The 15,191-nt window shown below is 38.3% G+C and overlaps 1 protein-coding gene across 1 annotated transcript in view; it reads right to left on the reverse strand.

Annotated features, from left to right (window-relative positions):
* The window catches only part of exoc6b (exocyst complex component 6B), a 109,005-nt gene that overhangs the window by 81,189 nt on the left and 12,625 nt on the right, over window positions 1-15,191 (reverse strand). Inside the window, exons 2-7 of the mRNA XM_041985041.1 lie at window positions 14,878-15,043; window positions 14,681-14,728; window positions 14,482-14,572; window positions 14,283-14,328; window positions 12,392-12,596; window positions 1,534-1,722 (exon numbers count right to left, since the gene is read on the reverse strand). Coding sequence (XP_041840975.1) covers window positions 1,534-1,722; window positions 12,392-12,596; window positions 14,283-14,328; window positions 14,482-14,572; window positions 14,681-14,728; window positions 14,878-15,043 — 745 coding nt within the window. The remainder of the gene's footprint in view (window positions 1-1,533; window positions 1,723-12,391; window positions 12,597-14,282; window positions 14,329-14,481; window positions 14,573-14,680; window positions 14,729-14,877; window positions 15,044-15,191) is intronic.

The following is a 15,191-nucleotide window of genomic DNA, read 5'->3' on the forward strand; positions in this document are numbered from 1 at the left end:
ATGTCCTGCTGCTTCACTAAAAACTGATACTACAAAAACAATTAGTGTAAGAAGCACTGGATGTTGATGTGCTCTTAATCAATCAGAATGGCAAAATGATGCCTTTCATTACAACATTTCTTTAACTCACAGAGCCAACTCAATGAGCACAAGATGCTGCCATGCTATTTAGAGCAGACTAGCTACTAGCATATTACTGCCTTTAGATGAGCCCATGTGGGTGTGAGAATCATTAAAAAGTGTTTAAGCTGGTTTATGCTACCCACCATTAACAGAAATGTCACCTGGGACTTTGGGCCATGCCTGATGACGTCTGACTACAGAACATACATGACGGAGAGTTTTCAGAGAATATAGAAAAGGAAAGTGAAGTAAAATGTCAGGGTACAATGGAAGAGTTCAGGAGAGACAAGTAAGACCACAAAAAGGAAAGATGTGGAAAGCCCTAATCTAAAAGTGAAGACAGAAGCACAAATTAAATAAAATAAAAATGGATTAGATTTATATAATGTTTTCAAGGTACCCAAAGCGATGTACATTCAACCAATTCACTAAGTCATTTACTGCACATTCATACGTTGTGATGGTAAGCTGCTACATGCGTAGTCTCAGCTACCCTGGGGCATCCCGACAGCGGCAGCCTCTCTAACCACCACACATCCGACCTGCTCTACCACCTGAGCCACGGCCATCCACAGTATACAGCACATATAACAGAGCGTATGCTTAGTCATTCTGTAGCACTGTCTGGGTGCTACAAATTTTTTTCCTTCATTGCTTTAGTTATGTTCTTATTTGCATGGTTTGGTCAATTGTTGTAAATATTCCTGCTCTTCTGGTGGTAGTTACAGAAATAAGGAATGGCTCAGTTTACACTATACAGTAAACTCCAAGTATCCCACAATATGCAATATGAAAAATAGTATAAAATGGTTAAGTAACCCAGAAAAAATATTTCTGTCACACCAATGCAAATAATTTTTGAAGATATTCTTTTTTTTTTATTTACCTGTTGGCAATAAATATGTGGAATTTATATTGTTTTTATATACCATGGGGAAGAATAGAATAGATTTAATCATTTTTATCTTTTAATATCTTTTAATCACAAGACCTATTACAAATGTGTGTTGGTGTGAAAATAATGTGCTAAATTGAAAAGGATTTATATGAACAGAGCAGAAAACATTGACCTGGTGCATTAAATTGTGCAACAGCAGCGAATTTATAGCACCAAGAAACTTACCTGAGTAGACTCCAAATGGGTTTTTCATTATGATGAGCCCACAAAAAGCCTTCAGTAAGTAGAGTAAGTATCTATTACTGGTGTGGATTGACAATAAATACTGATTGTTTACAGATTAAATTTCAGCCACTTTTTGTTTGTTTTTAGCTGCTTTGATGACAAGTTCATAAGTCAGTTAAGGAATAAATCAGATGTTTTTAATCATTTCTGTGATGCAGTTTTCCGTATAAGAAGGTAAAGTGTGGCTAGAATAATTTAATCAGTTTATGTGCTGGTAGTGCTCTCACTTCATCATCCTCTTCATCCTCAACATCCAAAATGCCAGAGTCTTGTTCTGACACCGGACTGCCACCCTGTCTGTCGCTGTCCGTCCCCGTCACTGCCACCGCCGCCATCGCCTCCTTTCTGTTGCGCCGGCCAATCATGGCTTGCGGCTGCATGGAAACGGAGCTGTCCAAGGAGCGCTGGAGCTGGGCCTGGACAGGAATATACATCAAAAGGCCAGAAAGGTCAAATTCAGACCATGGGGAGGGCACCTCCTCCACACTCTCTATTCCAGTTATTTCCTACATTTCCCAGAACCCTTTTCAAGTTACACAAAGCAGGAGAGTGAAGAACTTTTGGCTCAACTTCAGAGCAAACCAATGGAAGTTCTTTGATTTTTTTTGGGTCTGACACCAAAACCAGATGTGAACTGATAACAGTGATACACCGTCTGCACTCAGACTGAAGCTGTCCCACATGTGTGTCTGCTACACTTTCACAGCCCAGAGAGAAAAACATAAAAACACACTGATAAACGATAGGGGACACATCCAGCTTTCAGACACATTACATGGGTAAACAACACATTAATCCTCTTTGGCAAGACAGCAGTGATTTCTCTGTGTTCCTGTTCCTGAGATCATTTGTGGAAAAGCTCTGAATATCCGGATAGTGTTAGAAGGTCAATTTTTGAAATCTTTTGAGTTTCTGCTGCTACGCCTTGTCCAGTGATCCAAGAATGCACCAGAGGGGAAAAAAGACAAGCCAGGAAGGGAAGGACAGGAAGGATGAGGAGTCGAAACAAAGCAATAAAATTACATCTAAAGATTTAAAAGTGGAGATGAGGAAGACTGGGACATTTTGAAGCTATACATTTAGTTAAGAAATAAATTGATAAAAAATAAATTTATTTATTTATACTTCTTTAGTTGAATTTTAAAACAAAGTTACAGAAATGTAAAAAAGGCATGAAGTGAGGGAAAATCTTTTTTTTTTCTTTAACATGTGGTACATATTTGGTTTTATGTAACATTAATGCAGGTCAATGAAGCTCTCCAAAAATCTTTAATTAGAAAAAAAATAAATAAATAAAAAACAAAAAGTTAAATTGGAACGATTCTCTTCAGAACAATGCATTATCTGATGCAGACTGTCCTGTGTCCGTGTTAATATTTGGGAAGTATAATGGGAAATGATGCATTAGACTCCCTCTGCAGCGGTGTTGAATCAGGTACTGTAAAAATAGAAATAATAAAAGACAGGAAGTTTGAGTCTGAAAATAATGGGATCATGTATCCAAAGCAAAGTGAAAACAGTTGTCTTCAATATAAACAGACCTGCGCCAAACTTTTTATCCACCAGTCTTTTTATTTATAGCTTTCAAGCAGCCAGATCCTTCAAAATTATTCTGTGGAGCTTTTTTCACTTATTTTCTGTCCAGTTCTCCAGCCATTTTTAGAGAAACACACTTTTGTTGTTTGTAAGACCGCTTAACTCTGACTAGAAAAATCATTCAAGCATGCAAAAAATCTCAAAGGATGAACCAGTGCTGCACCTACACAAGCAACAAAGAATCAAATGAAACTGTATCTGTGGGCACTTTGTTTCTAGCACTCTGCTTTAAAAGGACATTTGTGATCCACAGGGAGTTACTGGCTGAAAATGTCTCAGAAGGGTGTGCACCCTTTAAAGATTATAGAGGTAACTGAATAACTTAAAGCGATTTCCTTAAACAGGAAAAAATTCCAGCAAAGACCTTCAACTGATTATTCTACTCTTCAGTGAAGCCTCATCAGAAATGATCTCTGCGGAAGACGGCTGTCTTTCTTTAGGAAAGGAAACAGGAAGACATGGCTCAGGTAGGACAAATGACAGAAGAACTGGGCTGAAAATCAGTGGAAACAGGTCTAATGAATCCTTACCAGTAACGTCAAATAATGACCATCAAGATTTTCCTTGTAAACTGCAACTCCACTTATGTTTGTACATTTTAATAAATCACTGCCTCTACTTTTCATATCTCTGGCTTAAAACTGTAGACGTTCAAGTCTGCTAAAGCTTCATATTCTAGGGTTATGCTTAAAAAGAGAGAAGCTCATTTTTCTTTTTAAATGGTGTCTTAGTATTTTTAACACAGGCCCTGCTAACATCAGTTCTGTGGGAAACCTTTGTTCTGGAGGGGGAAGCCCTCTCAGATCTAAGCTGAGAACATCTTTCCATCTCCTCCCAGATCCGCCTCAAGTCCTTTTAAAAATCTACGTAGAGGCTTCCTTTGTTCACCGGCGCCGGCACGTAGACCACCATTAGCAATCAAATACGGCGAATGGGATGTCAAGAAATGCGTCAAAGGCTTCAGGCGAATCATTTCGAGCCGTTGATGACATCGATAATGAGAAAAGCTGCTGTGCAAGAAAGGGTGGATAGGTAGAAACCCGGAAGAACACAATCTCAGTGCTGCTTTAAGAACACAATACCATCTTTGATCTGATGCCCACACACGCAGTTACACAATAACATAAATGAGTCATATAAGACAATAAGTACAAAACAAAATCTGGGGAATTTTCAATCCTTTCAATAGAAGGTTAGAAGGAAGAGAGCACGGACACATTTAGTCTAAAACGCTGCCAAATCCCTAAAAGAAAGCACGCTGAACAAAGTGATGAGTGTTTTCACCAATTTTACAACTTTGAATTTACTCAAAACACTGAAAGACTGAAAAAAAAGCAGTCAAATACTTCAGGCTGCAAAAGAGACGTCAAAAAACACAAAGTAAAAAGTCTTCTTTTGAGTGCACGGCATTTCTTTTTAATCCCTCACGTGTTCATTTTCTTTATTTCCACATGCAAATTAACATATCTACCCCTCAAAAGAGACCAAGCAAGTGACACTGGAAGAATGTCTCCGAAGGTATGCAAGGCTGTAGCTACAAACGTCAGCACCTACGTCAAGAAAATCCACTTGGTGGTTCAATTCCGCTCTCACATTCTTCAACAGGTGTCTTGAGCTATCCACTGGCATACGCGCTCCCCCGACTATTCATTCTTGCCCATCACAAAGTACCAGGTTCTGCTGCAAACAAAATCCTTCTTAATGTAGCTTTTGTTGCACTTTTCTTCAGGAAAGAATGTTAGTTTGGTGCTTGAAACACAAGTGCAGGAATGTGCGTCATTTCCGCACAATTCTCCATGAGAAAAGGGACAGCAGACAAGAAAAACATGGGAAACATAGTTAAGATGGAGCAGGAGAAAGGTGCAGAGGAGGACAAAAAGCGAAGGAAAGATGGAGAGGACCTGAAGGACAGAATTGTAGGCCAGAGACACGGAACAACCCTTTTAGTGGAAAATATTTTCCACATAGTGTGTAAGACTGCAAAGCATTCCTAATTTAAAGATGTGCTGCATGGCTTTAACTAGATTAACCATTTCATAATAACTAAATGGGTTAAATAAATAATTTCTACATGTGTATTAAGGTAATTCCTTTTTAAAAGCTATAATTTGGCCACCTGGTCCTTCAAGTTATGTATCTGAAAGTTGCCACTAATATGCTGTTGCCATTTTTTTGTTTTGTTTTTGTTACACAAACAATGTAATGTAATATAATCCATTTTACCATGATTTCTTCCTGCTATCGCTGGCAACTCAATAATCTGGGAACATTACTACATAAAATTGACCACAAAAATACAAGTTCAACAGTAAAAAATAAATAAATAAATAAAAACAGATTAAGAGAACCCGGATAAACATGCTTTTTTGAGAAGCAATAAATTCAAACATCAGATTTGAGTCGTTTTAACTCGTTTTTCTTCACAGAACAGAAACTCCAGCATGTTGGTGTTTACCAGTCACACACACACTGTGTCTTCTGTTCTTTCTGTATCTGTACATGATCTTTGACTGTGAATATTTGGAGTCCTAACACCTTACCAACTTTTTTAAGAATGTAAAGCATCAGCTTCTTTATTTTTCCCCCTATGATGAACAGATCTCCAGCAGCGAATTAAGTCTGATCTTCTTATCAAAATTCAGTTTTAGATCATATTGACTCAGATAGTAAACTATCTTACAGATGTGCAATTTTTTATTTCTGTCATTTCCTTCCCTCCTTGGTGAGGGTTTAATAAGAGCATGAATACTACTCCCTTCTTTGTAGGCTAAATGCAGAGCTGCAAACAGTAGCTGGTTATTCCAGCTTAACATACAGACTTGTAGGAGGGGAAATGACTAATAAAAAGTTCAATTGCAAGGACTTCTGAAGCTCACTAATGAGCAGATTTTATCTTATTTAATCAAATCTTAGTGAAAACAGGCTGGCAGGCTTCTTTCTGTCTGAGCTGCTAAAGAGAATGTCTGGATATCTCAAACTTGACAAGCAAAGAAAACTCAGCGTGCAAAGATTAGTGTTAAAACCCCTCATCAGATTTCTGCTCCATTCTTTGGTGAGCATTTTTAATGACTTTGCAATAATTTGCATTCAAACAATAGTGTGAGTTTGGAAAAACTTTTTTAGAAGTTATCTTGAAGATGTCAAGTTGAGCGTTTCATCCCAAAATCTAAAACCCAATTAAGCCCTCAGTATATGTGTATTCTGTTTTAAAGAACTCCGACATCCCTTCTATAGATCACCGTTAGGTAGCCAGACATAATGCACTGAACTGTTCAGCAGACGACACACACACACACACACACACACACTCCGAGTGACACAGCAACCCATAACAGTCTATTTTGGTTTCTCCTGTGATGGTTCAATACACCGACCCAGCATGTGCCCTCCGCCACCCTCGCTGCACGCACACGCATGTGTGTGTTCAGTAACTAGATATAGGTAATCAATCTTCTTCCACTTCACAGGCCCAGCAATCTGTTTCCCATTAGTGTGTGCGACTGTGTGTGTGTGTGTGTTTTAGGTCATGTGTGTCTACCAAACACACAGCAGAAGCGCAGGAATCGTCCTTTGCTGAACACAAGAGAAAGAAAAACAAGAGGGAGGGAGATGGAAAGAACAGGGAATGGAAAGTGTGGAGGAGAGAGGAACGAGAGATTTTGAAAGAGGTGGAAATGTGTTGTGACTAAAAGAGAAAGTGGATGAGACAAATGACTGGGAAGATATGAACAAATGACAAAGACATTTGGAGATGATTCTGTATCAAGTTTCCTTTCATTTTTTAAATTCATTCTTCTGTAGCTCGCTCTTTTCTGTCCCGTTCTCATCCTTCTTCTTCTCTGACCTTTCTGACCCTCCTTCTGAGAACCTGCTTTGATGAAAGAGGATCCAGGAAGTCAGTCTGAGTGCTATAATTATGAGTAAGTAGACGGAGGGATGTAGCACAAATGTTCACAGTATTACAAAGGAAATCCCATCCATGAAATATGCGTGTTACACACGTATCTATCAGGAATGTGCACCTGCACGTCTGATTGGCCGATGCAACCAGACAACGGCGTTTACATAAGTGCAGCAATAATCTGAAATTAACCAGATTAACACCTTACTCTGAATCAGATACTGCTGTGAAACAGCTTTATCTGATGTACTCAACCCAAATAAAAGGTCTTATTCATAGTAAGTAGTAATCATATCAATCTTAGCTGCACCATGAAGTCAGGAATACTTTCATCACAACATGGCATCCCGTCTGTTTGGATGGCATGTTCTTCCACGCTGCAGCTTTATGATGCTCATCTGAGGTTCCAAGCTTGAAAAGTCTTCTACTACACACTGCTACTTAGCTGTGTAGGGTTTGCTTGTTACTTTTATACAATTGTTTTGGTCTTGTTTTCAGGATTGGGTGGCTTGATACAATTACATATCTGGCAACACTGATTCTGGACTAAATTGGAAAGGCTGAGGTAAGAAAAGAAAAAGAAAGACGTCCTTTCGGGGCAATGGAAAATCTCAGGTTTAAATACATTTCAGGCTGGATGATTGATCAAAAAGATGGACCAAAAATCCATTTTATTAGCATTAAATTAGTCAATTCATGTCACTGTCACTCGGCACAAACAAGTGCATCTACAGCCAATGTTTTAGGAAATCACATCAGAACGTCGTTTACTGAGCAGAGGACTGGATGCACATGGAGGGAGAATCAGTGGACAAGTCTGGATCCATAAAAGCAGGGGTGAGACTGACCAACACGGAAGTCGCAATATCCTCCAGTCACATTTTTCCTTTTCAATGCTGGAAAACCTGCTGGGAAATGTAACCTTCCAGTTAACTGGCTGCATCTCTATTTGCTTTCTGGATGTAAAGTAAATGTGGGTTTTCCAAATATGTTGCTTTAAAAGTCACATGGTGAGAACAACAAAAAAGAGGTCCTGTACAGAAAAAAAAGCAGCATTAAGACATGTTGGTAGTCACTTTATGATCAGCTGGCTTTGATTTGTAATCTAGATGCCAAAATATTCCCAGCCCTACTTGACAGCAGCGTTGAAATCAAGAAAAATCAACTGATTGTCATGCCAACCTCAACAATACAATGAGAAAAAATACACTGTTCAGATCTTGATGTGGACTTTCAAGTGTGAAAACACCCTTAGAAATTCTGGACATTAAAGACACAAGAAATCAAATTTTTAAAAATGAATCCAAACCACATTTGGACTGGCGATTCCACACTAATAAAATTTAGGATTTTTTACTCTTTTTTATAAATGTAAATCTCTTAAATCCTCATATTTGTCATATTCCTTCTCATTTTCTTCTTCCTATCACTTTTTTCTTCATTACCCTGCAATGTGTCCTTCTCTTCTTTCTTCCCCACTTCCCTCTCATCCCTCTTCTTCCCTCTCTCCTCCTCCTCCACCATGGGTATGTGGCAGCAGACAATAGCTCCATTGTAAACCATTCACTCTCCTCCATCTCCTTCTTTTTCACCCCCCCATCTATTTATTTTCAGATCCATAGTTGAGGGAGCTGTAACGACGGCTGGATACAGAGAGTTGGAGCAAATTTGGAACAGAGCACGCCAGAGAGACTCACTGTCTGAGAGAAAGTGTGGGGGACAAAGGAAAGGAAGGGATTCATTCATTCACCATCACACACACACACACACACACACAGTTGTGAAGCTTTAGACTGTGTGTGTGTTCCTTGAGCCCAACATTTGATACAACATAATCCCAGTATCGGTATCAGGTCTGCTGGACTGTTGGGGTTTTCATAATCTCCCTTGTAATTAGTGGTTAGGGCAGTTAGCGGTTAGCTTCTTTATGACTGCAAGTGGATTTTCTACACCAGTGATTCTCAAACTGTGGTCCAGAGGCCCCCCACCTAAGGGTTAATGAGAGGTTGTCAACGTGCACGTGATTCAAGGGGACTATTAGTACTGCATATGGGCGGCATTTAGAAGCAACTTCTTTTTCCTTTCGTTTACATTTCAATGTTGAAAAACTCAAAGCAATCATAGCTTCGGTAACATCAGCTTGGCCTCGTCTCTGAGTAAAAACTGATTTTTTTTTTTTTTTCTTAATGGTGTTTGGTGATGGTGTTGAGTATTCAGCCCAACTCAGAAGATAAAGTAGGTGTATATGACAAAAAGGACCACAACATATGATTCAACCAGTTTTCTTACTCGTAATCATCCAGTGATTTGATTCTAGACCTTCAAACCTACTATCAACCAGAAACAGCAGAACTCTTAAGAGTGATGCTCTAGTGACATCTAGAGGAACGCTGCAAACTACCATCAAACACCAATATGTGTGCATACACTTAGAGCTCTATCTGTGGAAACATCAGATAAATTCTCCTAAGCTGGTCTCATATTCCCTGACACAGTCAGCAAAAGAGTCTTTGCAGGCTGGAAGAATTCAGTGATGTGATACTTTAACAGTTTCTTAACATCCACAGATGTCGGCAGCAAACGCAGCCAGCATGAGATGAATCTTTTATTGACTTAGGAATACACACAGGAATGTGACTTCTGCATTTAAAATAGCTGTAAGTCATGAACAAACCCAGAGCACTGTGCTGCTGCAGGTGGAAGGAAAGCCTTCAGTTTAACACTGGTAGCTTCTAAGACCTCTGAGCCATGCATCGCCCTATCAAGAAGCTCCTCTCACCTACAGATAAGCCCAAACTTTTTCTCACTCATGCCAGATACCGCTTTACTAAGAATTTTGTTCTAATTACTTTCACATGGATAAATGGAAATGAGTATTAAAGGACATTGTGTTTGAATAGAAATTAAAATGATTATTGTAACCCTTTTTCAATAACCAATAGCAAAGCCTTTACTTGCATCAACAGCTACTAAAGTCCTAGGTCCAAGGTTTCTTCATAATCTTGCAGAATTCAGGTCTTGAGTTCTTTTCACATATCCTGGACTGGATTCAGGTCTGCACCCTGCTGGGCCACTCCAACATGCTGGCAGATGGTCACTTCTGGACAGATTTGGCTCCTCTTACAAAGCTGTTTCTACAATTCTGACACATTGATTGATTGTGAGGATTTTGCTTCTGAGAATATTTTTTCTCCTTTTTCACCAAATAAAAGTCACATTCTTGTGTCCCATTTACTTCATTATTCTCTGTTTTCAGTTTTTGCCCAAAAACTCTCCTTGTAGAGGAAACCGTGCATGTCTAATACCAAACCCTTCCCAGTCAAAAATAAACATTTTCTTTTAGTGTCATTTTAAAATGGATATGGATGATTTAGACTTAACTGTATGATCTGATAAGAAACTAATTGATGGTTAAGCCTGCTAGTGTTTTCATATTTATAATTGTGATTGAGTGAACTGTGACCATGTCAGCATAATTATAAAACCATATTCATTTAGCTGTATAGAAACACATAGAAGGGTCATATTTTCACCATTTAACAGGATTAACTGACCAACTGATATAGCTTACACCTTTTTAATGACTACATCTGATTTTTCTCATGTTTCCTGTTGTGGAAATCCACTTTAGCTTAAGCCTAGAAGGAAAACATGCAAATTTTTTATTTCCCTGTTTTCATTTTCAATAGATCTGTGTTTGAGAAAGCTTACAGTAGGATAGTGGTACAAAAATGGAAAGAGAAGGACAAATCGCTTTGCAAGACTATTCTCAACTAAAAAAAAAGGAACAAAATACAAAAAAACATTTTGGTACATATACGTTGTATCAGCAGTTCTCCAGGAAGCTTTTTCCAGAGTTTCATTTTCAAAACCAATTCCATTTCCACCACAGAAACCAGGAGCTAAACAAATCCAAGTGAGATATTTTACCCCCCAACAAAGACGCTGGTACATTGTTAGCATTGCTGAGGAACTTTAGGAGTAAAACGTGTACTGTTGAACATTTCTGATTCAGCCAAGTATTTCCAGAATTTGATTTACAACTTTATGTCTCTTTCATTTCAGGTTCAGCGTCTACATAGCTCATATAACGTGTTGTTCTGCAGGAACAGATGGTACGGTCTGTAAACACAACATTTAAGCTAAGTCCTTCATGCAGCACAAATCAGCTGAAAAAACAGATTCAAGCTGTAGAAAAAATGGAGAGAGCTCTTAATGTGTGAATCTGACCTATTAACCATTTACATGCTCAACAATAACAAACCTTTAAAATAGACGATGTTAAATGATTTCGTCTAACAGCAGCTACAGCACACTTCCTGGAGTGCCCCCCCCCTCAAACAGTACTGTTGTGTGGAAGATCAGTAACTGTCTGCAAGAAAGTTCAGCACATTTCATTTACCTAATCTACCCTGCAACTTGCTATACTGATAGTTGAAATATGGATTTAAAAGACTGATGGCCCTGAAGTCCAAAATACAACAACAAAGAAGAAATCACTTTTATTTTAGAAAATATCCACATGTTTCAGAAAGACAACTTCTCTTTTCCCTTTCCAGAAGTCATCATTAATTCATTTGGCTTAAAATTTGCTAAATGTGTTTATGTTGTGTTTACTTCTGCTTCTTTGTGCCAATTCGAAACCACGCTGACCAGGCTCTTCCTGTACTGGTTGCAAAAAATTAGTTTATTAGTATTCCTTCAGATTTACGAGTGGAACAAAGGTAGACAAAGAAACTCTTTTTATTTAATTTTTTTTTTTTAGACCACTGAGCTAATCCACTGATTCACTCTCTGCTTCATTCCCAAATCAACACATATTACAAAAAAAGGTTATTATTAAAGCATACAATACAACAGAATCTGGAGCTATTTTTCTGAGTCGCCATCCACTCATCTGTCTATCATCAGCTGCTCCTTCTTTATTCCCATAGCAACCCTTCCGAAAAGAAAAAAAAAAAGACAAATAAACAAGAGGCTTCACTTTGAGTTATGAATACCACAAGAAAACACAAAAACACACAAACTGGCATGCTCATATGTAACTCCCTTGGCCCCAGATTACACAGAAACAATGAGGTAAGTGCTGAAAAGCCAAAAGCCTGCATGTGTGTTAAATGGAAAGCCACAGCATCTCCTGCAGCGCCGCCATACTTGTTTACTGGCAGCAGAACCACACACACACACACACACACACACAAAAGCCGCTTCTAAATAAATTGATTTTTAAGTTGTTTTTAATATTTGCAAAAATTCCTACAAGTCTGTGTTTTTTTTTTTTCTGTCAACGTGAGGTGCTGTGTGTATAAATACTGAAGGGAAAAAAATTCAAATGCCTTTAGTAAATGGCTGCAAATGAAGAAAGACTAAAAAGGTCAAGGTCTGAATACTTTCCGTGCCGACTGTATGTCTGATCTGAATCCAACAGATCATCTTCCTGGGTCTGTTGGGAGTTAAAGGCAACTAAAAAATATTTTTAAAAATACCTGAATATCTGCAGAAACTCTTCCAATCTAAGAATTAATACTATAATTAAAAAAAAAAAACATAAAGAAGAAACGTATATTAATGTGTGTATTGTTGCTAACCTGTTTGATAGCAGTCTCTCCTATTTTGTCCGAGTGTTTGCGAATGCTCTCCAGGAAGTCTCTCAGCTGCGACATGGCCGTGTCCCTGATCTGTATCCTCAGTTTGGGGATGTTTTCTGCCATGATGGAGCAGAACCGGTACTGCCCTGCCTTGGGAAGACATGTCTGTTCCAGCTGCTCCAACGTCCGCAACGCAGGGTAGTATCTGCAGTAACACAGAACAAAATTCATCTTTACTTATTTACTCAACCTGTTTAATTTAGGTTATAGGAGGAGACAGTGACAACACACAGCAATGACACAATTCTCCCTGTGAGAACATACAGAGATACACTCCTTTACATGCACTCAGACACATAGAAATAACACACTGCATCACACTGTATGGATACTTAGTGATACAATATCTGCCAGAACATTTCACTCCACAGCATCTCAGGACACTTTCCTCTCTTTGAGCACTCTGTTGGCTGACCTCTCCCTGCTCTCTGAAAGCAGCAGCCACATGACAGGGACAAGAAGAAAAACACAAACACACTCATTTATGACCGAGCAGGTCAGGGTGGGGCCAGGGAGAGAAAAAGATACAGAGGAGTCATTTGTATTCCTGTTTGCAGCGCAATGGCTCCATCTTGTGATTGGAAGATGGAAAAAAAGAAAAATGCTTAGAATTCACAGTTTACTAGTGAGAGTATGCAATAAAGCCCAGAAATATTCAGAAACAGACATTTTTTAACTTATATTGTCTCTCACTCATTTAGTTTCGATTTGTCTTACGTATCTGGTTGGTTAATCGTGAAAAATGAGAAGCGTTTTGTTTTGTGCAGCAAGCAGATATCAGTTTAACTGCTGCAGGTTTTATGCTGTTTAAATTACAACTGGATTATTCTGAATCTGTGATGAGAACCACAGTGCAGGGATACAATTTACCTTCTCCATGCATCACATTGTGTGCCTCCTCCCTACAAAACATTGTCTTAATATCACCTGTTTGAATTTAAAAGCAAACGTGCATGCTTTTCAATGCTCTATATAGAGCTAACCATCAATAAATTACAGACATTTTAATGTATATAATATATATATATATCATTTTTATATGCTCATAAACACAGGGCTTATGAGCACCAGCTGATATTAAAATAATGTAAATAAAATTAAATAATGTTTACAAATGGAGCTATAAACGCTGTATTTACATTGCAATGGGTAACTGTAAATGATGTATACTGGGCAGTGCTCACCGTACCTATTTGATGATAATAAACCATTAAACATCAGTAAACAGTAAAAGCAGTCTAGTGTTCAGACATTGCTGCTTCCACTTTAAGTCCACATGAAAGCTCTTTTCCCTTAGATTAACAAAGATACATGATTCACTAGCCCACACTGAAATTTTATTTCTTGCATTTTATCCATTTTATTTTAGCATCTATGTTGTTTTTATTTCATTAATTGCATTTCTTTTAATCTTTTTATTTTTTTATTTTTTTTATTAATGCACTTGTATTGCTTTCTGCACCCTGCTGAAATGTTTATGTAAAGCACTTTGAATTGTCTTGTACATGAAATGTGCTATACAAATAAATTTGCCTTGCCTTTGCTTTATAAACATGGCTGATAACTTTGTTATCTTTTCTCCAAACCAGTTGCTGCTGCTGCACTGGTTTTGACATGAGTCCAACAAACTGTTTCAAAACCACCTCAGTAAAAAAAATTTTAAAATTCTATTAACTGAATTACTTTGACATTGGATTAACAAACTTGGCCGTAGAAAATACTGAAAACAAAAGGTTTTTAATACTAACATTAAAAGTCGGTCAGTGTCAGGTAGCAAAATGATAGCCATCACAAATAAACAACAACTAAATGAAAGTACTTGGTGACATACCTTTTGGTCCTCATTTGCTCCTGGAGTCTCCTGTACATCTCCAGAACTAAAAAAAACAAAACAAACAAAACAGAAAAAGAGAATTGTTTAAGAACGAGACAAAACTAACAGCTGACTGACTGAGGCAGAGTAAACGCTGCCATAGATGCTTTGGAACAGAGCTGCTGATCCACGTAAGATAAAGCGTGTTTTGTGTCACCTGGAAGGCAGTGGCTTAGTTTGTCTATGGTGGTAGCAATGTTTCTCTGTTGCAATCGACATTTTTGCAGCTCCTCCATCGAACTGATGAGCTGTGAAGATGAACAAGAGGGCGCGGCAAGAACATGAACAGCAAATTAGTTTTCTGAAGCGTGAACAAGGATGAATTGGACAGAACACTAATGAACCTGCCAGCTTACCTCTTTACCATCATCCTGAAGACGCCTGTTGGTTTCAATCACCTGACACTGAGCAATAAAAACAAAAGAAAAAGAAAATTCATCAGAAATACCAAAATAAAACATTTTTCATTTAATAACTTGCATACTGAGCTCAAAAGATCCATTTTTTTAACCCATCTTCTGTCCTAAGGCGCCATTCTTCCATCTCTCGTTACCTTCAGTTTCTGCGCCTCCCCTCGTACTTTGAGCAGCTCTGTGATGGAGTCGACAAACCCCTGGAAGTGATGGTTACACATCTTCTCGATCTCTCGGTCATGGTTCCTGATCCGCACGTCGAGCTTTTCCATGAACAGGCCATGTTCCTGACCGTCATACACCGACCTGAAGAAAAACAGAGAAGACAAGTGAGAAAAACCACCATGTATTGTGGTCTTTTTTTTTTTTATTATTAAAAAAAAATGCCCACTAAAGTCATACTCGTATGTTTAATTGTGACGCGCTTTGTGATTTTTATCTTGAAAGGTGATAT

Source organism: Melanotaenia boesemani, chromosome 5, assembly GCF_017639745.1.
Source record: "Melanotaenia boesemani isolate fMelBoe1 chromosome 5, fMelBoe1.pri, whole genome shotgun sequence".
NCBI classification, from domain to species: domain Eukaryota; kingdom Metazoa; phylum Chordata; class Actinopteri; order Atheriniformes; family Melanotaeniidae; genus Melanotaenia; species Melanotaenia boesemani.